General features: G+C 36.0%; 2 protein-coding genes across 5 annotated transcripts; one reads left to right on the top strand and one right to left on the bottom strand.

Moving 5' to 3' along the window:
- Window positions 1-1,016: 1,016 nt before the first annotated feature.
- LOC120461878 (uncharacterized) lies at window positions 1,017-4,790 on the bottom strand. Its single transcript, XM_039650201.2, has 2 exons — window positions 4,475-4,790; window positions 1,017-3,101 (listed from the first exon to the last, which is right to left on the bottom strand). Exons 1-2 carry the CDS (start codon window positions 4,671-4,673, stop codon window positions 1,948-1,950), a joined length of 1,353 nt encoding a protein of 450 aa, XP_039506135.2. The 5' UTR covers window positions 4,674-4,790; the 3' UTR covers window positions 1,017-1,947.
- Window positions 4,791-6,969: 2,179 nt separating this feature from the next.
- On the top strand, window positions 6,970-23,082 carry ndfip1l (Nedd4 family interacting protein 1, like). 4 transcript variants are annotated; one of them, XM_039650236.2, is made up of 9 exons: window positions 6,990-7,169; window positions 9,575-9,662; window positions 13,596-13,726; window positions 13,861-13,911; window positions 20,154-20,241; window positions 21,526-21,650; window positions 21,873-21,939; window positions 22,148-22,248; window positions 22,812-23,082. In XM_039650236.2, exons 1-8 carry the CDS (start codon window positions 7,140-7,142, stop codon window positions 22,246-22,248), a joined length of 681 nt encoding a protein of 226 aa, XP_039506170.2. In that variant the 5' UTR covers window positions 6,990-7,139; the 3' UTR covers window positions 22,812-23,082. The 4 variants fall into 4 exon arrangements, with proteins under 4 accessions (XP_039506171.2, XP_039506172.2, XP_039506170.2 ...); XM_039650238.2 differs by lacking the exon at window positions 13,861-13,911 and having other exon boundaries at window positions 6,983-7,169; window positions 22,812-22,945; XM_039650235.2 differs by having other exon boundaries at window positions 22,148-22,816.
- Window positions 23,083-26,151: the final 3,069 nt, after the last annotated feature.

Below are 26,151 nucleotides of genomic sequence, written 5' to 3'. Positions count from 1 at the left end.
ACAGAAGGAGTATTTCCTTCAGAAAGACCGTTGGTTAGCAAGGTTAGCTAAACTTTTTTGACCCTGCTTCTTAAAAGAATCGAAATCGAGAATCGTTAGGAACCGGAATCGAAACAAGGAATCGGAATCAGAATCGTTCAAATTCAAACGATACCCAACCCTACAAATCGGTGAGTTTCACGTCTTTGTAAACTACAGTTTAATGTGTTTCAGTGCAACTATGCAACCATTGTGGAGGTGGGGGGGGGGTGCAACCACAGAAATCGAAAATTCTCGGGCGAGAAAGCACGTGTCCAAATTTCAATCTTAACTGTTATATTTCATCAGAAACAATCTTAAAACGAACTTGTACTTTTTTTTCCAGCAAGGTGGGGCCGATCGGGCATAACACCACTAGGAAAACCCTGCGTTTGGGGACTGGTTAATCAGATAATATCTGTGCCTGAAGAGCAGGGACTTCAAGTCACATTTATGTATATAGCACTTTTTAAAATACAGATTGTTTAAAAGCAGCTTTACAGAGGTAACAGGAAAATAATGCTACAAAGTTTGTTTCCAGAAGGAAATAACGTCACAGTCCACCTTAAAGGGTTAGTTCACCCAAAAATGAAAATTCTGTCAGTATTTACTCACCCTCATATTGTTCCAAACCTCTATGTGTTTATTTGTTCTGCTGAACACAAAGGAAGATATTTGGAAGAATGTTTTAATCAAACAGATCTCAATCCCCATTGACTACTATGGTAGGAAAAAATACATATGGTAGTCAATGGGGATTGAGATCTGTTTGATTAAAACATTCTTCCAAATATCTTCCTTTGTGTTCAGCAGACCAAATAAACACATAGAGGTTTGGAACAACATGAGAGTGAGTAAATACTGACACAATTTTCATTTTTGGTTGAACTAACCCTTTAAGAAAGTTCAATGATGTTTCATTTTGTTGTAAAAAAAGTTATTAATTTAGTTCATTTATCAGAATCACTGACTTGCACTTATTTTTTTCCATGAATGAGTATAAAATTATTCCCAATACTGCAATTTTTAACTCATGAGACGATATTATTGCGATACTCCAAGACATATTATAAAAGGTTAACAAAAAAAAAAAATGAACTTGTTGATTAAAATGCTAAATTTGGTATAAGATTGGGTGTGGAAATGAATAGGCTTGAACATGTACTGGTAACCCAATGCACAGGACTATTAGAGTGCCGAAGTGATGACGTCACTTTGTAGGACAACTCGGAAGTTAGCGGCGCATAGGTTCCCTCGATCGAAAAGCTATACGGACAACCGGCACATCCGGGAACTTGGCTGTCAATTTTGTCCCCGCCCCCTTTTGGGGGAAACAAACTAGACTCCCCATAGACTTCAATACAAAATAACGGCAAAAACCAACGTCCGTACACAGCCGACAGAACATATTTCTTTGTCATTTGGACAACAGGGGACTGCCACACTCAGAAAGTAGAGTCCTCTGAAGGGCCCAGATCAGACCAGAACTGCATCTCTTCTACAGAGAGCACATTCTCACAAACATTTGCACAAGCAAACAAACTGAGGAAACCATTTCTGATCGCAGAAACTTCCCTTTTTGTGTCAAAGTAGGTCTAAAACAAGTCACACAGTGCTCAAGGGGTCACAAGGGGTTTCATCTGAGATGTGTAGGCTTAAATAAGTGCGAAATCATACACAGCCTGTTAAGTGATCTGTTAAAATCGTATATTTTGTTGTGAAATGCATTCAATCAATTGCAGGACAACAAATGTTCTCATTAAACAAAAATGTTTAATAAGTGTAGATAGTTCGAAAGAAATAATAAAGGTCAAGCAAATCCAATTAAATTCTAAGGATACACACAGTGCAACACTTCATGTGTCAAACCTGCCACCAATAACAAAATAAAATGTATTTGTGAAATGTCTACTGTCTAATGTGTTTCTTTTACTGAATGAATGACTTGTCCAAATTAGATAACGCAGAGCAAACCAACAGAATTTTATCAACAGTTGCCACGGTGTCCTTCGGTCTTCGCTTCACCAAGTTCATGGGGAGTGTTTGTCGCAAAATGCAGTACTTTTTAATGCGACAAATAGCCCGTTCCACATGCATCCTCAACCTTGACATGTGACGCGACACACACACTTCCTGTCCGGCAAGCGGTGTCGTTCCACGGGGTGAAGCTGGTATGAAGAGCTGGACTCCTTTCTCGGTAAAATACTCCGGGGAACTGAACCCTCTGTTGGCCATGACAATGTCTCCCTCTTCCAAAAGATCAAGCAAGCCAGAAGATTTGGTGATTGTTTCGTCACTGGCTCTCCCGCCCCAAGACTTGGAAAGGAACGTGATTGACCCTGTCGGACTGATGGCAATCAGGAATTTGATGGTTTCGTGGGAATTAAAGTTGGAGTGCGTCATTGCTCCTTCACTGTGTGATGTTGGATGGTCAATGAAAATCTCGCTGCAGTCTATGATGCACCTCACTGAATTGAAAGGGGCGCTTTTGAACAGGGCAGGAAGATTCTTCCGAATGTCTTCCCTAGAAGGCCAATGAATTAGAGAGCTGAGGCGCTGCGTCATTACGTTCAACCAGTCGTGAAATATTGCCGAGATTGTCGCACAAGTGCAATGAAACCTGAGAGCAAGATCATTATGAGTGAGGCCAAGTCTCAGTTTCATTAAGACCAAGTAAAACTGGAGAGGTGTTGGAGGACTCTGTGTGCTCGGACTCCAAGAAGTGGTGAGATAAGTCAACAGGGCGAAAAACATTTTGGATGAGCGAAGGCCAGTGTAGAAGTGAATAATTTGATCATCGTTTAAATCCACATCAGAATTCAGTTGTTTCCACTCACATGTGAGAGTCAGTACCTCTGACTGTAGGCTTTTCACTTGCTCTTTGTTAGATTTGTTCAGTTTCAGTATATTTTCTATTTCACTCATAACGAGATGTTTTCCAGCACGCATATCTTTGTAGGACTTGACTTCTGTTACATTCAAGTCCATGTCTTTTACTGAGATCTTTGATGCCGAGGGGTCGGGTCTGGGAGGAAGCTTTGATGGGATGTAATCTGGATTTTCAGGGTCATCCGATGGCTTTCCTAAAGACAAAAGTAGAAAAACATTATTGGGAAAGGTTATGGCTTTCACACATTACTGGTTGAAGGTAGATGCTGACAAAGGCCAAGACAATTTTTATTAATGTAATCTATCTATCTATCTATCTATCTATCTATCTATCTATCTATCTATCTATCTATCTATCTATCTATCTATCTATCTATCAGTATGACCACTGCACTGTATTAGTTATATATTTTAGGTATCATGGATAAACAATTAACATTTTGCAGCTTTTATTAATTCTAAATTTCTAATTAATTCATTTACAATTGTTCACAAGTTCATAATGCACAGCTTGCTTGTGGTTTAACAATTCCAGCTTATTTCAAAACTTTAAAATGCTTTTAAATCATTTTTTAAATAAAAGTATGACTAATATTTATTAATGTTGATTTGACTACTTGTATGCTCTCTTCATTTGTAAATCGTTTCGGATTAAAGCATCTGCTAAATGATTAAATGTAAATGTAGTTCATATTTAACTTGACAATACTGTTATTGTTTAATGCATTAGTGCATGTTGGAATTAATATTAAACAAGCTTAATAAATGATGCAATAATGTTGTTTATCGTTACCTTTTCTGAAATAATGCAGTTAAGGTAGCTAATGTTACACAATAAAACATTATATAGTGTATCTGTTGGCTGAATAGATAGCTAGACAACTAATTACAGCATTTAGAAATGAAATGGAAATAAAAACCTGGCTTTTTCACTGCAAACGTACTTGCAGTGTACACTAACGTTAGCTATTTACATGCTAGCCCATATGGAGGGAATCCACTGACGTCACTTTCCCGCCGGATTAACCCCCCTCAGCCTGACTGAGTGGCAAAAGATCTGCTGCGTGACTGGATTAAATAGGGGAAACTGCGAAAATGCGACTAAAACGAACAAATTTATCAATTTAAACTAAATGTTGGACTCAATATAGTGTTCCTTGCAACTTAAAAAAGATCCAGTGATCCATGGTTATTGATATGGACATGCAGCCAGGTTTTAGTGTTGCCTGACATTTATGTTTGCCTGATTTCCGGTGAAATAAAAGCAATATAGACCTAAACATAGGCTAAAGCAAATTTGCCTGTGAACTCTAGCTCTTTCCCACTGTATATGTGTTGTGTTTGTTTCATTCACGCTGAAAACAAATACAGCCAGTCTTTTTGCCACTCACTGTGAGCAACTGCAGGCACTCCGTGACGTCCGATGGTGACGTCACGCGCATTCCCTCTTTACTAACTTTAATAATATAACGTTACATATGAAAACAATGACGGAGCCACACAGCTAACTCAAACAATGATTTATCACAGTTAACTAACGTTAGTGAACGTATGGAAATAGACTTACCAGAGATAAAATGTTTGCTACATATCCTAGAGTTGCTCGTTGGTATCCAGCCCTCCCTCTTCACTGCCGCAATCCAGGCCTCACGTTTCTTTTGGTTTCTCGGAAATCTAAACGTTTTGATTTCCGAAAGCAAGTTAGTTCCGGCCCTGAGAGAACATCCAATCACCGAACAACATGGTCCTAATTTTAGTTTTGACATGTTTTACTCGCAAGAATAAGTAAATTATAAAGTAAACAAAGCACCACCCGAATATACCGATTGTGCGCGTTATTAACCGGAAACGTCTGAGGACCGAAGACCTCACTTCCTTAAATCTTCTTCTTCTATGGCTTTATTGGCGAGTCGCATACCGCCACCACCTGTGTTGGAGTGTGAAGCGATTTCAGTCCTAAAACCACTATGCTTAATGAATTTTAATAATTTCAGACCTTATAATTTCCCCGGATCCTTGTTTTGTGTTTAATATGTTATTGATTATAAATTATTTGCACCCAATTTCCTGCAGCTCTCTTATTAACTCATTCCTTTCCTGTTTAGCACAACACATGTTCAGCTGCTTCCTTTACTTAGCATAGGCTATTTCACATAATTCTGTACCATGTGACCCTATAATGTGAAGTGTAGAATTAAGTCGTGTATGTCCCATCCTTAGTCTTGTTAAAATAACCCGATTTTGATCAGATCTTTCATTATATCAGCATGTGCTGCATGGTATACCCAAACAAATTTAATTATTGTCCCAGCTTGCCTAACCTATACAGAATATTCAGTATTTCTATAGATATCGTATCTAACTGTTTGATGTGTTTGTAGGCTTATAAGTGATGCCACTGAATCTGAACATATCACAACTTTACATGGCATCACTTCTTCCACACAACTAAGACTCCATCTGTTAATCTCCCATATTTTTCTATTGACAATTCTGGAACATAAAATCCTGATCTAGTATATCTACTATCTCTTCTTGATCCATCAGTGTGTTTTGGAAGAAATACATAAAAAAAAAATCCATATATCAAAAAAAACTGTTCTGATATTCAATTAGCTCTTAATGTCAATTTGTCTTACATCTACAAATAGCTGTATATATAATATAGGCCTACAATAAATATATATTTCAATATATATATACATATATATATTTCAATGAATTCCTGCTCAGCTTTAGTGGACAACCAGTCTTGGGCTACAGGTGATATTGGACTGTGGACAGTGGACATGGGGCGAGGTAAAAGTGTTAGCATGTTGCTAAATTCATTATCTTTTGTAAAGGCGGATCACACTTATCGGCAAGCTGTTTTAACTATTGTTCATTTCCAAGAAACTAATTCTTAATATCAACAATTACATTTTTACTAGTTAAAATGATAGTTATTGATATCAGGAATTATATTTTTACTATATGGCTATTTTTGATATCAGAAATTACTTTCGAGTAGACTACATAACAATGCTAATTCTTGATATCAACAATTGAATTTCAACTAGTAAAAATTATAATTCTTGATATCTGTAATTGTATTTTCACTAGTGAAATGTGACCATGCTGCTATTCAAAATCAATTGTTGCGATCAAGAATTGATTTCTTATAGTTGGAATTATAATTTCACTTATAATACAATTCTAGTAAAAACCTTTATTTTTGATATCAAGAATTCAATTGTCACTTGTTGAAATGTCTATTCTTGATATACTGAATTGCTACTAGTAGCAATGTCAAGAATTCAATTTCAAGAATTCAATTGTTGATATATATTTTTTTTGTAAAACTGAACATTTCAAACCACTAGATGTCAGTATAGGATCGTGTTTAAGTTGATAGAGAATTAGCGAATGAACAATGTAGTGCACTTGCTGAATTCAGATCTGCTTATGGTTCTTACATTTTCTGCCATATAAAGGTAGCCTAAGGTAAAAAAATAAAATAAAAAAATAAATAAAAATAATAATACAATAGGCAGCTATAAGTATGCTAGCACACGTCTTAGTCAGAGCAAAAGTTCTGGCCTGAGTTTGGTGGATGTAAAACTCTAAGATTCGTTGAAAAATCTTAGTAGGCTATAATAATCTTAAATAATATAATATCTATTATATAATATATTTAATAATAAATAATAATCTTAAATAGTAAAAAAGAAAACACAATAAAGCAGCTCTACAGAGAACAAAAAACTGCTAAGACTAGTCTTAAAAGTTAGTCGTCACATTTTTTTAAGACTGTTCATAATATAAAATGTAAATTGGATACGGATCAAATTGTGTACTAAAAAGTAATACTCGACAACCCCTTGATTGAGTTTTAAGTTGTTCATAGTCGAAAACTAAATTGTCTTAACATAATGCTATGTTTAATACAACTGGCCTAGGTCTTTTTTGAAAATTCTCGTTCGATGTCAGTGGGCCAGAGGCAGCTCGATGTTATATTCTGAGTATTATTAATAATTTGGGGTGTTTTGTTCTTGTTTTGTCCTGTGATGGCGCTAAAGATCAAAACCGTCTGACTGAGATCACAGGAAGCTCTAGGGCAAATCTGATCTGATGAGGGTTGTGTCTTCTGGCTTTGCTTGTTAAAAACTTGTTAAAAAAAATTAATTTAGACAGTTTGTTGCTCGAATTGTGCCTTTACGGGAATTTTCGTTATCTTCTCAAGCTCGCTGAGGATGGCTGAGCCAAGTGGGAGATATCAGCAGGTGAGTGAGTCTTTATTTATAAAGCAGACCAGCGGCAAGCGCGTCCGCGTCGGAAGGTATTTTCGTGAAACACCGAGGCGCTGACAGGATGCAGGCCGCAGTATTTAGAAAATCAATAACACGACCATTTAAATGACCGTGGCATGACAAAACATAGACTGCATTTGTGAACATATTGTGTTTAACCAGTTTGTTTAATTTAAAACAGTTGGTAATACTATAGTTTCTTGCTTACGTCAAAGTTTTCATTCATGCAACATAATCCTCCTATCTCACTTACCATGCACGCAATGAATACTGGGAGGGTTAACGTTACTGCAAATTGGCTGATATTTATTTATTTTAGTAGGAACCAGCCTTGACAAGTTGACGAAATATCTGGTTAGATTACTGATATTACTGATAAGTCCAATGTAATGTAATATTCCACTACAGCAAACATGTTTGACCATCTTTTGGTTTATTAAGAAACAAACAAAACTACTCAATGGCATATTTTGTCAAGGTTATTACAATAGCCTTTATGTGGTACTATGGTGCAGTGCTGGTATCAGATGGTAATACCTTGGTAACGTTACTTGAGAATGATTATCATTCATACTTTGTCCAAACTTCCTCAAAAACTTAAGTGCATCATGGTAAAAACATGATTCTGGACATATAACATGTTTCAAAAACCATGGCATTCCCATGAGACATGACCGCAAACACTTTATTACCATGATCTTACTATGGTACATGTCTGGAAAACTGTGTAACTATTATAATACCTCAGCATATTTATCCCTGGTTCCACAGAAAAGGCTTACGCTTAGTTCCAGACTGACTAAAATGCATGAGCTGTTGCATTTATGTATAATGCAAATAATGCATTTAACTGAAAGGAACTTGTCTTGCACTGGCATGTCTTAAAATATGACAATGACATTTTGTCTCAAAATGCATGCCTGTAAAGTGTGTTTTTTTTTTCTAAGGCATATTTATACAAGTTCATTACATTTCCTATTTGAACTCAGGAGTTATCCTTGCTTGAAACCATTTAGCTAAAGCCTGGAAATAGTCAACATAACTTTATAATAAACTGAAATTGAACACTTTATTGAACCTTTATACAATATATTATGATATAACATCAAAATAACCATAAAAAAGATTGTAATGTAAATCAATGAGATTTGTAGCAGACTGCATACCAAACGTGTCACTCTATATCTCCCAAATAATGTATTAAAGTGATAGTTCACCCCAAAAAGAATAATTTGTCATTTCTCACCCTCATGTTCTTCCAAAACTATATGAGTTTCTTCTGTTGAACACAGAAGAAGATATTTTCAACAGACAGTTCATGGCACCCATTGACTTCCATAGTGTTTTTTTTATTTTTTCCAACTACGGAAGTCGACGGGTGCCGTCGACTGTGTGGTTCCCATTATTCTTCGAAATCTCCTCTTTTGTGTTCAATGGAAGAAAGAGACTCATACAGGTTTGGAAAAATTGAGGTTGAGTAAGTAATGACAACATTTTCAGTTTTAGATGAAATATCCAATTTACGATATTTAAATACTCAATACTTTCATTATCTAAAGCCCTGTCTGTTAAAGGCCTATGTATGAAAGATCAAGCAAACCTAAGTTTCCATCTTGAAATATTACTAACAATATAAATGTTATTCCTACATTACTTTTTAAAAACATTCAAATGTCACAGGAAAAAGACATGTGAACCACAACCTGTCCTGACCCATTTTTAGAATTACGCTAAAAGGCCTTTTTCATGACCAATCAAATGACAGAAGGCAATGTGATAGTTTTTGTTCAACTGGTTTTTCTGCAGTTTTGATCGTGTTGGTAATTTAAAATTCATGGATCAAATTTCATACAGTAGGCATTTTAGGGATTAATATTGTTATTACTGTTTCTCCAAAAATGGTGTAATTTTATTCTGACGTGTTTTTATTATGGGACTGTTTAATTTATTACTAGTTGGTGAATAAAAATAAATGTTTTGCATTGTCCAGATTCATTGAATGTTGTTTTATGTAATGCATGTTTCGGGTCATCATTAATGAAAGGCGGTTTGGTAGCCCAATCTTTACTTTATTTATGAAAGGCTGAAGGTGAACTCTGCCTTGGAACACATGTGAGTGTTAAGTTTATGGAAAGTCATGCGAGTTTCAGCTTCGGGTTACATTTGTCATGGTTATTTTACTGTTTCAGGAAGTACTACAGCAGAATAATATACAGAACCCATTCATTTAGGCTTGACATGAACCAAAAACAATGATCTCATATCTTCATCTGCCTTTACATCAGGATCATGTTTACAGTGCAACCATATCACAATGAATCCGGGCAGGCAAAGTTTACGATTAGATTCAGCCAATGAACTGTCTGTTGTGTGTCCAGCTGCCCAATGAGGAGGATCCGGAGGAGGGGCCTCAGCTGGCCAGTGATGCTCCGCCCCCTTACAGCAGTATTGCAGCTGACAATGCAGGTATGCAACTTTTATAGGGCTCATGAAATCGGTTTTATTTTGTCCCAAACTGTGTGTTTTCTTTTAATTTATTTCTGGATTTCAGATATAAGATAAGGTTAGAAAGCATGAAGCTCAGTGTTAGAATGCCAGTCAGTCAACTCTGAATAATAAATTAAAGTAAATAAATTACATTTGAGTGATTACTTACAAAAGTATGCATGAAATATATAAAACACAGAAGCTCTATTGCCTGTATCCACTTTTGTCTCCTTAAAGGGATACGCCACCGTTTTTGTTGTTTGTTATTCCCTTAACTAAGGGGAGTTAATGCATACCTCTCTCCTCTCAGTGGCTGCACTCAATCGCTCTGGCGTGCGAAACACTTTGATCGCACTTAACTAGCCCAGTTCATTCAATATGGGCCAAGCAGAGAAGCGACCAAACACCTTCACGGTTTCCCTATTTAAATACAATTACACGAGTAGTGTAAATCGACCAAGAATGGTGACGCAAAATAAAACGTCGACTCGGCGCATATATATCTATGGACTCGCGCAGTAATAATATCACACACTTTTCACGAGTGATGTTATTACTGTGCCGAGTCGAAGTGCTCCCAAGAGCATGCTGTGGTATTTCGCCATACATTATAGTTATACACTTTACATGCTTAGTAGGGCTGGGTAATAAATATAAATGTTTTCGATATTAATCGATTCTCATCTTTACGAACCGATATCGATTCTTAAATCTCAAGAATCGATTAGTCATCCTGTTTCATTTGAATGAATGGATCATTGTATTGCGGCGGCGCGCATCCAAAAAAATCGCAATAATCTTTGTCCTTTGTTACTATTGATATGATACAAAGTAAAGTTTTCGTTACAAATTCAAAAACATAAATAACGTTTTGGCGCTGTTTTTTTTTTATGACAGCCACCATTTAAATGTTTAGATTTCATATAATCTTATTATAAAAGTGTAATTTAAGTGTTTGTATAGCTACAAAACAGTTAATTATTACCTTCATATTAGGCTAATGAAGCCTAGTAGGCTACAACTAGACTCCCATAGTTTACTTTACAGTATTAGTTAAGTGATTTAATTTCCTTGAGAAAATTAGCCATTTATTGCAACTGATGTCCAAAAATCCATATCGAATCGAAATCGAATCGAATTGTGAAATTTGTGCCAATACCCAGGCCTAATGCTTAGTAAAACGCAACGTGTTTGCATTCTTGGTCGAGTTACACTACTCGTGTAACTGTATTTAAATAGGGAAAACGTGGAGGTGTTTGGTCGCTTCTCTTTTAGGATCCTAATGAATGAACTGGGCAAGTTAAGTGCTATCAAAGTGTCTCGCGCGCCAGATCGGTTGAGATAAATAAATAAATAAATAATTAAAAACGAATAACTTAAATATAGAAAAAGGAAATTGAAATAAAGAAAAACGAAATTGTGACGTGACGTCCCAGTAAAATCTCAAAGTCTCGCAGTAGATTAATTTAGATTGATAATAATGGGTTAAAAGGATAATAAATTTTGTTTCTATTATTCTATTTTCCACAATGTCAAAGCAAAGCAGTTTAACCCAAAATACAAGCGGCATGCACTTCTGTCCATACAAACTCTGCTGTTCTGTGCTCTGGCTGGAGAATACTCCCGCTGCAGGAACACTTTTAGTAGTCCAAGAAGAAGCAAATATATTTATTAAGTAGCTATAACAAAGTTAAATGTTAAGTATTATATTTCTCCAGATTTTATACTGTAAAACATATTCACGCACGAATGAGAACCGTTTTGAGTGGGATGCCAGGTGTGAAAAAACAAAAAACGATTATTCGAATGTCACATTTTCAAATCGAATACTAACCCACCGAACAAATATTTGAATATTCTGGTCCAGCCCTAAAAAACGTTGGATACTTTAAAGGCTGGCTTTTACGGTAGCTTATAGAAATGTAGTTCTGTTTTTTTGTTTGTTTGTTTTTTGCTTGTTTGCTGTACGCCCTGCTTTTAGGCATTGTTCTGTATTTTTTTTAGAAGCAAGAAATGACAAAGAGGCAGTTTCACGAAATACAAAGTCAATGGAGTGGGTTGGATTAGCCCCCCTGTGTGGGGGCGTGGCTTAAATGTGCTCAGTCTCTATAGCAGAGACCCATCAGTTAAAAAATCGACTCAGGACATCCCTACAAATGTATTATCTTGCATAATGCATAAAACTTTAACAATGTAATCATATTGAAATCATCCATTCTAGGGATGGGACGGTATGAAAATTTCATATCACGATTATAGTGTCCAAAATAATCGTGATTATCAATATTATCACGGTTTTGTTAAAAATTTATGAAAGTGCTCAAAAAGAACTGATGCTCACACTGAAAACATTTCAACAAGTTTTATAATTGAAAATCAACAAACAACAAATAAAACAAGCCTCTCTATGCAGGTTTTTAGGCAAGTTTCTATTCTATGGCATTTGCTTCTTTATAATGCCCGTCGTCAATAGCAACGCATTATTACACAGCGCACATCTATATCACAACGGACGCGCGCTCTTGTTTCATTCAAATACAACTTGCCGTCTTGCGTCTCCGGTTTTTGATTGTATTGCAAAAATGAAATCAGAGTTGATTTATTGTTTACAGAGTTTGATAATATTGGTGTGATATATCTCGTCTGGACGATTGTTTTACAAAATGAATTCATAAACAGGTAAGATTTAAAACATTAGCTAATTTCATCATCAATTCAATATGTCCCCGTAATTATGTGGTAAAAATAAAATCGGTTTAATACGTGATGTATCTATACTTTACTATCCCTTAAAATATCACTCTTAATAATAGTCTTGTTTGAAGTTGTTCGTTCGTCTTTGGCTCAAATCCACTTGCTACGAACTTTTCTTCGCGGAAGCTTGACGTCTATTTCAAGTGAGTGACATAAAATGCTTCAACTCAAAACAACATTTCGTGCCCAATTGTTTCCCAGACGTAGTTTTGGTATTAAGGTCAAAGTTAACTTGCCTTGCGTTCGGGTGATGATCACACAAGACGACTCGGCAGATTTGAAGTGTTTCTATTGCAGTGACTTTTTGTTTGGCACACAGGGTGACCATCCTCAATAAAGTTTCCCTCAGGACTTTTGTAAAACCCAAAATATGACCACACCTCAGATTTGGTCGTTTTAAAAGGCTGAAAAACCTCCTGAGCACGGTCACTGCCTTCCACCATTCCTTCTCGAATAGTAATTAAAAAAAATATTGCGTGCTGCGCGCCTGCGTCAGACTGGCCGACAGGATTCAGTGAGTTATTAAAATCGCGATAATCAAACACGGTTTTAATGATAATTAAATTTTAAACGATAATACTAAACGTCAGTACATTTTATCACGGTTTATAGTTAAACCGGTTATCGTCCCATCCCTAATCCATTCATTTTTATTGTTCGGCATAAACAGGTTTACTGTTTAAATTATAATTATTATTGTCGGCGCATTGAGAAGTACATTCTACTGCACAAGTAATATTTCTAGATGTTAAACCAATTTTCCTTATTTTTTTTAGTGAAGACCTTTGAGTTTCTGTGTGTATCTTAAGATAGTATTATCAAATGTAATGGTGAACAGCTTGTAAAGTGTCGTCTCAGAACAGCTCTGGAGATGAAGCTCGTGTGTAGTGAGCCAGAAGCGTCACGCGTTCTTGAGTGTGTGCTAAAAGAAATGGCGCAGAGACATGCAGAACATGGAGATTTTTTTATTAGCAGTCTTTTTGAAGTTTAATATCCACTGACACTAGTTCGTATCGTAATTTGATCAAGTGTACAGCCCTTCAGATGTCATAGTGCCCTAATTAAAGGAGCCCTATAAACTTTCATTATGCTTTTTCATCCCATTATATAATAGCATATGTGTAAGTAATCGCTATTCATATCTTTCCCTCTTCTCAGCATATTTCGATTACAAAGACGATGCAGCATTTCCCAAGCCCCCGTCTTACAACGTTGCCACCTCACTTCCATCGTACGACGAGGCTGAGAGATCCAAAGCAGAGGTTACCGTCCCACTGGTGTCCGGTCGAGTAAGTACCACAAATCTCACTCACGAATCCTGCGAACGTCCTTATCAACATCACCACAGGAAATACTGTTTTAATGTGATGTGGTTTCCCTTGTTCACTGCTCTGTTTCTCTGCCACACACTGCTTGCGTACAGCACAGGGAACGTCTGGACACACTCGATGATGTAACTCGCTGTGCGCTGGAGGTACAGTAACAGAGTGTGTGAGATTGTATAGTGTGATGCTGCAGGTGACGTCCATGGAAGACCCCAGGGCTTGATCCTCGCTGCATGACTTGACTAGAGAGGCATATACTGGTGAAACTCCAAAATTAGAATATCGTACAAAAGTCCATTTCAGTAAGTCAAAGGTGAAACGAATATATTATATAGGCTCATTACATGCTAAGTGAGATATTTTAAGCCTTTATTTGATGTGATTTTGATGATTATTATGGCTTACAGTTTATGAAAACCCCAAATTCAAAATCAGAATATTGTGAAAAGTTTTTCATAAGGTGTAAGCCATAATCATCACAATTATAACAAATTAAGGCTTGAAATATCTCACTTTGCAGGTAATGAGTCTATATAATATATTCGTTTTAGTTGAATTACTGAAATAAATGAACTTTTGCACGAGACTCTAATTTTTTTTAGTTTCACCTGTATATCTATTTTTGGTATCTATGCAGAAGAACAACAGTAATAACTGTTGCACTGATCATAACTGAGTTTGCATGATTGATCAAATTAGTAGCATTAGGAGAACAGCAGACGCGATGATTTGTATAGAGCATATTAAACATTTATTTCTGGAGGGATTTTACTATTTGAGTTTAATTCTGCTAATATCTGTCTGTCTGTCTGTCTGTCTATCTCTCTGTCCATCCATCCATCCATCCATCCAATAGTCCTCAATCAGGACATGGGGTCTATACGACCCCAATCGACTTTTACTTAATAAAAAAAAGGTTCCCTTCATCTCAGTGGAATAAGATTTAGTGACTTTTCATACATTATCTATCTATACACACACACACACACACACACAAAACTTGATTCGGTTGTTCTGAATGTATGTAAAAAAAATTCTTACACTTCTGGTCTTCGGGGTCAATATGACCCCACATTGAAATGAATAGGAAATGTGAAAAAAACTAAATATATTTTCTTCATCTGTCAAAAAAAAAAATCTGGCATAAATCTGAAAATTTTTGCACAGAAATGAAGGCCTAGTACTAGAGCATAAATGCAATGTATCATAAAAAATATTTCATATGCAAGCTAATGGTGTAGTTGAGGAATTGTGTGGTATATGGATACAAAAGTACTTTAAATCTCCAAAAACACAGCATTAATGAATAGATGAGTAAACAACAAAAAAAAAATGATATATTATTTGTATGATTAAAAATGTATATTTTGTTGTACAATTACTCAATCAATTGTTGGTGTCGTATAGACCACGAAGCCCAGAAGTGTAAACAGGAAACGAAGACCATTTGAAGGTTAATACTTTGCCTAGATCTTAAATAACAATTAAAGAAAAAATGAAGATCTCGAAAGTCATAAGTATTATTCTTTCTTTCTTATAAGAAAGGCAGTTCACACACAGACAGAGTCTGGCAAGAGAAGGGCAAAAGTCTTCTCATCTTACACAGTTTATATTCTTCGTACGAACTTGTTTTTCTAAGGGCCCTTGCACGCGCACAGTTCTCAGTTCCCTATATTCTAACACCTCGTATCTATGTATATCCACAGTAAGCACACATGTCACTTTTAAAACATTTCACCTAAAAACTTGTTTTGCTCTTGCTGCAATCAAACTTATCTATTTCTGAGAAGAGACGAACATTCTGTCCTTTTGCACCAGTCCTATCCATTTGCATAGGAGATAATGCATCTTGCAATTTCTTTAACACATCTATATCTTAAAGAACACACAAACAAATAATGTTTCAAGAGATACACTTAAAAGAAATGTATCTATCTATCTATCTATCTATCTATCTATCTATCTATCTATCTATCTATCTATCTATCTATCTATCTATCTATCTATCTATCTATCTATCTATCTATCTATCTATCTGTCTGTCTGTCTGTCTGTCTGTCTGTCTGTCTGTCTGTCTGTCTGTGTCTATCTGCCTATCTACCTATCTCTCTGTCTGTATCTGTCTATCTATCTTTCTGTCTGTTTGTCTCTGTCTTTGTCTATCTGTCTGTCTGTCTGTCTACAGTGAGGAAAATAAGTATTTGAACACCCTTCTATCTATCTATCTATCTATCTATCTATCTATCTATCTATCTATCTATCTATCTATCTATCTGACTGTGTCTGTCTGTCTGTCTTTTTCTATCGTTCTTTGTCTATCTCTGTCTGTCTATTTTTATTTATATCTGTCTGTCTGTCTATATAGACCATTTCAAAAGATGTAAACAACACTGGTCCAGAAGCACTTCCTGTTTCAGTTTTTTAACACTACATAAAAGCTGGGATAAAATACAACCAACAGAACATTTAAAACTGAATCAAAAAGTTAAACAAACATCTTTAAGATGTTTTCTTTACATGTGAAATAAAGAAAACAGTTACAAACTGAAACAGGAAGTGTTTCTGGACCAGCGTTGTTTACATCTTTTGAAATGGTTTTTTCTGTCTGTCTGTCTGTCTGTCTGTCTGTCTATATATCTGTCTGTCTGTCTATCTGTCTGTCTGTCTATCTGTCTATATATCTATCTGTCTGTCTGTCTGTATATCTATCTGTCTATCTATCTTTGTCTGTCCGTCTATCTATCTATCTATCTATCTATCTATCTATCTATCTATCTATCTATCTATCTATCTATCTATCTATCTATCTATCTATCTATCTATCCATCTTTGTCTGTCCGTCTATCTATCTATCTATCTATCTATCTATCTATCTATCTATCTATCTATCTATCTATCTATCTATCTATCTATCTATCTATCTATCTATCTATCTATCTATCTATCTATCTATCTATCTGTCTATTTGTCTGTCTCTGTCTATATATCTATCTGTCTGTTTCTGGGGAAAATGTTTCCATTATCCTGAATTAATCCTATTCCATATCTTTTAAGAACTCATTGTACTATGAAAACATATTGCCTTGAGTTAGAGAATGTGTTGAATTAACAAGCTCAGTGCTTCTTATGCTTTAGCTCTTAAAGAGCCGTCACACTGACCTTTGTACGGCGAGATTGTCATCTCAGTCATGATGTGGAGTTTCCCATGAGTTGTTTACATCTTTTGAAATGGTCTATATCTGTCTGTCTGTCTGTCTGTCTGTCTGTCTGTCTGTCTATATATCTGTCTGTCTGTCTATCTGTCTGTCTGTCTATCTGTCTATATATCTATCTGTCTGTCTGTCTGTATATCTATCTGTCTATCTATCTTTGTCTGTCCGTCTATCTATCTATCTATCTATCTATCTATCTATCTATCTATCTATCTATCTATCCATCTTTGTCTGTCCGTCTATCTATCTATCTATCTATCTATCTATCTATCTATCTATCTATCTATCTATCTATCTATCTATCTATCTATCTATCTATCTATCTATCTATCTGTCTTTGTCTGTCCGTCTATATATCTGTATATCTGTCTATTTGTCTGTCTCTGTCTATATATCTATCTGTCTGTTTCTGGGGAAAATGTTTCCATTATCCTGAATTAATCCTATTCCATATCTTTTAAGAACTCATTGTACTATGAAAACATATTGCCTTGAGTTAGAGAATGTGTTGAATTAACAAGCTCAGTGCTTCTTATGCTTTAGCTCTTAAAGAGCCGTCACACTGACCTTTGTACGGCGAGATTGTCATCTCAGTCATGATGTGGAGTTTCCCATGAGGGACGCATGCTCACTCCACATCCTCTGCTACTTTTGCTGATGCGTTTTGTTCATAGAAATGCATTATTTGCTGCTGTAAAGTGACGTGACTGGCATTTGTTTTCTGTGCATATTGCGCAGATGGGATTATTTAATAATCAAGTTTGTTGGGGTTTTCTTTTTCTTTCATTATCAAATTATTTTATCTATTACCCGATTTGGTAACACTTTATAATAACTGCACGCTATTAATCATTAAGCATGAGTAAACAGTTAATTCATCATTTGTAAAACATTAATAGACCTTAATAAGCAGTTTATAAATATAGCTATAAATGCTTTTTTCTTGATTTATAAGCATATCTATAATGCGTTTAATAATTGTATTTTCATACTTTGTTAATGATCAATTAATAATTTCTAAATGAAGTATAGCATTATTTACAAACCAGTTGTTTAAGAGTTGTCAGTCATTCATAAGATCACTTAGAAAGTGTAAGTAAATGTAGTAAATGCAGGTAGTTATAAAGCATTTAGTAGTGGTTAGTTAACTATTTTTGTGAGCTTATCTAAAGTGAGGACTATTCATGCTTTGTAAAGCATTTATAAAGGCGATTTAAAGGCTCATCAATCTTCTAAACAGTAAAAAGTAACAAACACAACACAGTGATACAGAACATAGAAATATTTAACAGCCTTTAAAAATGCTTTACAAGGCATGACTAGTCCTCACTTTAGATGAGCTCACGAACATAGTCAACTGACCACTACTAAATGGTTTATAACTACCCAAATTAACCCTGAATTACAGCATTGATACATGATAATAAAGCATTTATTAACACACTAAGTAACCATCACTATATGCCTGAATGATAAGCTGTATGAATGTACATTTAAATAGTTTATTAATCATTTACTTACACGCTCTAAGTATATGAACCATTGATAACTCTCAAAGAACTGGTTCATAAAAATTGCAATTCTTCATTTAGAAATGATAAATTGATCATTAATAAAGGATGAAAATACAATTATTTAACAAATTATAGATACGCTTTTAAATTAAGAAGAAAACATTTATAGCTGTATTTATAAACTGCTTATTAATGTCTATTAATGCTTTATGAATGATGAATTAATGGTTTACTCATACTTAACTAATTATTATTAGCGTGTAGTTATTATAAAGTGTTACCGTAGATTTTGAAACTAAGGTTTGAAAACCAAAGTACAAAAGTGAGGTGAGCAAGCACCACACATTTTGCTGCCTCCTCCTGCGTATACATAACCTCGCATCGGGACCAAACAGGGCGCTTTGATGCAAACGTGCCACTGACCCATTAAATACAGTGTGAACAGAATCCAGAGGCAGAGGAACGAGTGAGCAATCAAACTCTGGCTTTCATCAAGCAATCAAACACGTTTGAAAGCACCTTTAAGGCAAAGTTCTTTTTCATTTTTTCAGGACTTTTCAAAAAAGTCCTGTTAGCGATCATACTGATCCTGCTTGTGATAGCATATGAATGCAGTTGTAATACACTTTTCTCTTGATAATAAAACAAAACAGAACAAAAATAACAGTGGAGGAAACATCAAACAAGAAAGGATCTGATCATACCAATGTGGTTGTGTTTACTCGAGCTCTGCAATTTGGCTGATTTACACCACTTTATACGGTATTTAACACACACAGCTTTACAGTATTAAACATGAAAAAAGGGTTGAAAATTTGAACTTCAATTTCTACTATAAAGCAGCATTCGCCTGGTGTGTCCATGTTGTTACTCGTGGACGTCTGACTTTGACGGACTGAACCAAAAATGTCCACGTCAGAGAAGGCGGAGCCTCAGAGCTTTACCAACCTATCGCCATGGACCAATGGTAGTGCAAAGGTGTTTACAAGGACCCAGACCAAACTTTTCCAGAAAACTGTTTTGAACTCTTGAAACAAACTCCACGTTTTTTGTCACGCCAGATCGTTCTGTATGTGCAGGCCTTTAAGCTACATGTCCACCAAGTTCGCTCTTAAAGGGATACTCCACTTTTTTTTGGAAATAGGCTCATTTTACCACTCCCCCAGAGTTAAACAGTTGGGTTTTACCGTTTTTGAATGTATTCAGACGATTTTTTTTGATATTTAGAAGAATATCAGTAACCAGACAGTCTCATTGACTTCCATAGTATATATTTTTTTCCTACTATGGAAGTCAATGAGACCAGAAACTGTCTAGTTACTGATATTCTTCTAAATATTAGAAAATTGGCTGAATGGATTTGAAAACGGTAAAACTCAACTGTTTAACTCTGGGGGAGTGGTAAAATGAGCCTATTTCCAAAAAAAAAAGTGGAGTATCCCTTTAAAGTGTTGCTTTAGCGTCTCTTTAGCTTATTAATGTGTGTCTGTGGTTTTTTGTTTCTGTGAATTATTTTATGCTCTGCATACAGTCACGTTTCTTTTCCGTCATTATGAACTTCTCAGTTTTCTCATTTAAAGGATCACATGATGTTTCCCAGTGTGTTGTTTTAGTCTTGTTTCCTTCTCTGTTGATATACATCCATGTCTCTGTGTTTTCCTCCAGGACGATGACTTTGTGGCCAGAGATGACTTTGAGGATGCCGACCAGCTGCGGATAGGCAACGACGGCATTTTCATGTTGACGTTTTTCAGTAAGTGTTTTCACCGACGGCGAAACAGTTTTTGCTCTTTCTCTTTGTTCTTTTATTCTCTTTATGATCAAGTGGGACTTTTTTGATGGATTTTTAATAGATAAGATGGTAAAGAATCTTTTAGAACTAACCATGTTTCTGACTCTAACCTTATGGTAAACTTTCACCTGACTTGCATTTACATTACATTTATGTATTTGCCAGACGCTTTTATCCAAAGCGACTTACATTGCATTTCAATTTTACAATTTTCTTATCAGTTCTTGCTTTCCCTGGGAATCGAATCCATGACCTTGGCGCTGCAAGCACCAACACTCTACTGTTTGAGCTATAGGAAAGCTCCTATTTAGGTCTAATATAGAATATCTAAGACTTCCTCTTTGGGTCTAATATTATGACTAACTCTGACAATATAACAAAACAAATCTTACTTCCCCTTCTGGGTCTAACCTGTGATAAACTTTTAAAAAATAATGCTTCATGATAAATACAAGGCTTTAAATAGACCCTGTGATCGGTATCGGGTGAGACAGCTTCCAGTAATCGGGGATTGGTGATCGGCCCGGGGCACCCCTAATATTGATAGAAGGTGACATTACTTTATCCTATAAAACCTGATGTATGCTTCTTTTTGGAGAGATGTTCTGGAGAATTGCTCTGAGATCGTGATTAAAGCATTTAAAGGACATTTGCTGAAGTTGGTCTGTCATTAATGCACTTTAGCAAAGGCCAACCTAGCATTGTTTGGTTTAAGAAAAAATTTAATAATAGAAAATTTAAAGGAATAGTTTACTGTAAAATGAAAATAATGTCATCATTTACTCATCCTCAAGTTGTTTAAAACCTGTATGAATTTCTTTCTTCTGCTGACCAAAAAAGAAGTCATTTTGATGAATGTCGGTAACCAAACAGTTAATGGACCCCATTGACTTCCATAGCAGGAAAAATATACTATAGAAGTCAATGGGGTCCATTAACTGTTTGGTTACCGACATTCATCAAAATGTCTTCTTTTTTGGTCAGCAGAAGAAAGAAATTCATGCAGGTTTTAAACAACTTGAGAATGAGTAAATGATGACAGAATTTTCATTTGGAAGTGAAATGTACCTTTAAGGCATGACAACAAATAAAGAAACAAAAAGATAATTATGGGAATGAGGGTCATATTGATTTTTATTTTTATTTTTTTCTGGGAATGTGATGATGGTTAAGGAAATATTCCTAGAATAAAAAAAAAAAAGAAAACAAAACAAATCTGATATAATTGAATGTGTTTTTCCTCAGTGGCTTTCCTCTTCAACTGGATTGGCTTCTTTCTCTCATTCTGCCTTACAACCTCAGCAGCCGGGCGTTACGGTGCCATATCGGGGTTTGGTCTATCACTCATCAAATGGATCCTCATCGTACGGGTATGCCACCACCTAGACAACTGCAGCTAATTTTACACCTTTTATTTAGTATATCTATTAACCATTTTGTCTTGGCTGGGTTTGTGAGAACATTACAGAAGCACATTACACCGCATTAGGATCTGACTGAATGAGTTAAACAGCCTGTGATTTATTATAATGTGTTTTCTTGACATAACAAGCCTGAACATGATTGGCGTTTTATTCTTTCTGCGTTCTCAGTTTTCCACTTATTTCCCTGGTTACTTTGATGGACAGTACTGGCTGTGGTGGGTGTTTCTGGTGCTTGGTAAGTATAAGGGCTCTAAACACAACTGGTACTTTTTTTCGTTGTTTTTGCGGCTGACGTCGAATGATATCAGTTGATTTGCTTTGTGTAAAATATTTTGGTTGTAAAATAGGCTTAAGTTGTTTCAATAAGCAAAACTTAGTTTGAATTAAGAAATTGTACATTGTTGGGCTAAATGAGAGCTGATATGAGTTTCCATGACCTACAGGCTTCCTGCTGTTCCTCAGAGGCTTTATCAACTACGCAAAGATCCGAAAAATGTCAGACTCCTTTTCTACTCTTCCACGGACCAGAATTCTCTTCATCTAGGTTAATGTTTGTCAGCCTGTTTTATGAAGGCAACTTGTCTCATTTGTCTTGGGATTTACCTTCAATTGTTCATTTTGGTTATTATTGTGTAATTACATTTTAAAGACATGAAATCAAAACGTATGCCCTTTTGTGTGTGTGTGTGTGTGTGTGTGTGCAAGAGAGAGAAAGAGAGAGAGAGATTGAAAAATGCATGCGATATTAAATTAAAAGCTTTTTTTCAGGATCTACTGAATTCCTGATTAACTTTTCCCCCATATATTATAATAATAAATGTGTGTGTGTGTGTATATATATATTATTGCTGTCAAATTGCGATTAATTGCATCTAACATAACTTTTTTTCACATATGTATATATACTGTATGCACACACACACATATATCTACATATACACACATTATGTAAACAAAAACCTTTATGTTAGATGCAATTAATCATTTGATTTGACTGCACAAATATATATAGATATATTATTAAGTTTCATAAGTTGAAAATAATGACTGGCCAGTCAAGTAAACGCATAATGATATATTTATATACATGTTTTTAATCTACTCTAGTCACTTGCTGGAAATGAAACCACATGTATGGGCCTGTGTTGAGCCATTGACCCGGCGGGGAAAATATCTTTACAAAAAAAAAAAACCTTCCTTCTGTAATCTACCCATCTGAATGAAAGACTGCGGGATTCCAGAGCGATGGAGGAGGAACTTTTATTTTCCACCCCCTGCTTCTGAAAGCGCTGTTTGCTGATTGCAGGATACTCTTTTCACGTTTCTAGATGTAAAGTAGTGGACGCTAACAGCTCTGTACCTGTCCTGAAATCATTCGTGGGTTGACGTTGAGTGCTATTTGTCTATTTTCAGTCTGTAACTGAGATCTTGTTTTTAGTAAAAGCATGTGCTATGCTCCCTGTGGACCAGCAGGGGGAAGTCTTGCTTTTTATATTTCAGTCTTTTTTTCTTTTCAGTCACGTTTGACAAGACAGCAACCAGTCACTGCTGGTCACCATTCATGAAGAGCTTTTCTCTTTGTGAATGACAGTGTGAAATGAAAACAGTCAACGCTTTTCTTTTCTTTTCTTCTATTCTTTTTACTGTTTCTGTTTCTCTCAGCCTCCCTTCGTGACATGAAATTAAAGATACTGTTTTTAAGTTGTCACTTTTGATGTGGCTTAGACATGTTTTATTGGCTATGTAGTTGTTTGAAATGGCTTATTAAGACCAAAGTTAAGATCCAGAAGGCGTATGAATAGCATCTCGGGTCATGAACATTTGGCATCCACAAATGTTTGACTACTTGCAACTTTGCGAAGAAAAACAAAACTGATGTTATCTGCGTTGCAATTCAAGCAGACAAACCCTTCTATTTTCCCTTTTATACTATGGCATAGCAGATTTTTCCCTTTGAATATACGTTTAGCCGGATGCCTCTCCCCCTTGTGCAGTGGCCATGATAGGGGCCCGTTTGATCTCTCTCTGTCTAATCATGCATGATTCTGCTTTGGCTTGTCTGCTCTTGTCACCTTGGGTCTCGTCCATAACACAGGAAGTTAGTCTTTTGTGCTCTGTTTTCCATACAGCTTTGCGGTCACCCGTTAAATTCCAGTGGATGTGTGCACATGTATTTGCTTGTAAATAAGATACTGCTATTAAACGTGTCTGGTGGTAATGTTTTTGGGGCATCTTTGTCATTTGGTGGATGTATATCCAAATATGAGTTATGCATTTAATTGCATAAAAGCTGACTGTAAATGTTTACTAATTTTATACACACACACACACAAAGGTTGAATTTAAAAACCTTTAACAACCCAGCATTTGCGAATCGGTAATTATAATTAAATTGTCTACACAATACTTAAAGTAAAATATAATTAGTAGTGCTTAATTACTTTTTTGCTAGACTTTTTAGACTTTCAAGCTGTTGTTAAAAGATATTCAAAATCATATGATACACTAGACTTTTTCAGATTTTTCATTTAGGTTATCTTATTTAAACTGTCATTGACCATTTTCTAACAGCAAACGCCTTTGCAAACTTTGGAAAGACTCATCTGTTACCAAAGGTTTGTTTTCAGCGTGAGTTGCTGAACCTATAAAACTAGTCTGACCTGATTTCCTCGGTCGGATGTAGGGGGAAAGTATTCATGTCAACAAGGGCAAATTTCTGTTGTGGTTGCAGCTGGAGACTATTGACAGGCAATTTATCATGTGGAGAAATGAAAGTAATGAATCATGTGGAATGTAGAACATAAACAGCTGGTTTTGAATACAATGATATTTTTTTTGTGGCTTGCGCATCGGTGATGATATTTGCCGATGCCCGTCTAATAGCTCATGAATGCAGTGCAGTTGAGTGTGGGTTTGAGGAGCAGGCACAGGCTGTCTCCTGTTATTGCCTGTTTTGTGCCGTCCATTTGAGGTGTGAAGCCAACAGCTCTCATTCCTCCTTCTGGTGTGACTTCCTGGGGGAAGTGCACAGCATTTAATAACCTAACACTCTCCTACCACTGATTATCTCCGCAAACACAAACACGCTCATACTCTGGGGTCCTAAATATATCCCAGGATAGCTTTTCCAAGAAGGTGACCAGAGTCCCATTTGAATTTAGAGGGAGGTGTTTGCAGGGACTAACAGATGACTGTGTTTGCAAAAATTTAAGTAGTCATGGCAATAATTAATATTCAAATTATTTATTGGCCTGAAGAGGGTCCCAATAGGGGCCATTTAAGAACAATTTTGGGTTCCCCAAAAGAAACTTTCAGTGAACCCTTAAAGGAGAATTCCGGCGCAAAATGAACCTTTGGTCTAATAAAACTTTGGTACCTAGTCAATCGTTCTCTGAGATTTGTTTTCGTGATAATCGAATGTAAAGAGTTTTATCTCTAAAAACTGTTTAGCGTATAATGCTAGTAATGGGGGCATCTACTAAGTAAAAAGAAATCGCTAAGTACCACTAACAAGGCTTAAAATAGCCCCACACTAACACAGTAACATAATGAGGCTCCATACATACAAAACAAAGCATTGAGAGCTTTGTAAGTGTACAGACTGTTTAATAAGAAGATACTTTATAAAGACAGTCAGGAGCCATCTTAGAAAGCAGTCTCGATAAGTCGATCCCCGAACACCGTTCATACAGTTCAGAAGTTTGCTGAACTTCATACAGTTCAGCTCACTCAGCATGACGTTCGTGGTTTGACTTGTCGTGACTGTTTTCCTTGATGGCTCCTGTCTGTATACACGAAGTGAACTGTCTTTATAAGGTATCTTCTTATTAAACAGTCTGTACACTTACAAAGTTCTCAATGCTTCGTTTTTCATGTAGGGACCATCATTATGTTACTGTGTTAGTGTGGGGCTATTTTAAGCCTTGTTAGTGGTATAAACTAGCGATTTCTTTTAACTTAGTTAGTACCCCCATTACTAGCGTTATACGCTTAACAGCTTTTAGAGATAAAACCCTTTACATTTGATTATCATGAAAACAAATCTCAGAGAACGGTTGACTAGGTACCGATGTTTTATTATCCTGCGTTCACACCGAACGCGAATAGCACGTCAAATTCGCGCCTGACGTGTCTAGTTTGTGACGCTTGACCACTTTGTGTTAATTCGTGTGTCAAGAGTGAAACTGACATGCGTAAAAACAAAAGTTTGAAGCGAAATGTACGCACATGATGCGCTTCAGAATCGAAATCCGTTGGTGGCCATTGTTTTTATGTCGACCGAGCATTCATCGAGAGAGTCACCGCTCCGTATATTTGTGTCCACCGGATCCTTCTGAGGTGAACCGTTTGGCTAGTTTCACCATTTGCTCGCTCCAGAAGCTGCGCTGGATAACGGCCGCTGTCAGTGGTACTTCCGCCTGTCCCGCGCCCAGTTTGATGACCTGTT

The sequence above is a fragment of the Pimephales promelas genome, chromosome 19 (genome assembly GCF_988280905.1).
Source record: "Pimephales promelas chromosome 19, fPimPro1.hap1.1, whole genome shotgun sequence".
In the NCBI taxonomy this organism is placed as follows: domain Eukaryota; kingdom Metazoa; phylum Chordata; class Actinopteri; order Cypriniformes; family Leuciscidae; genus Pimephales; species Pimephales promelas.
The sequence above is the reverse complement of the archived record's forward strand: the minus strand, read 5'-3'. Positions and strand labels throughout refer to the sequence as shown.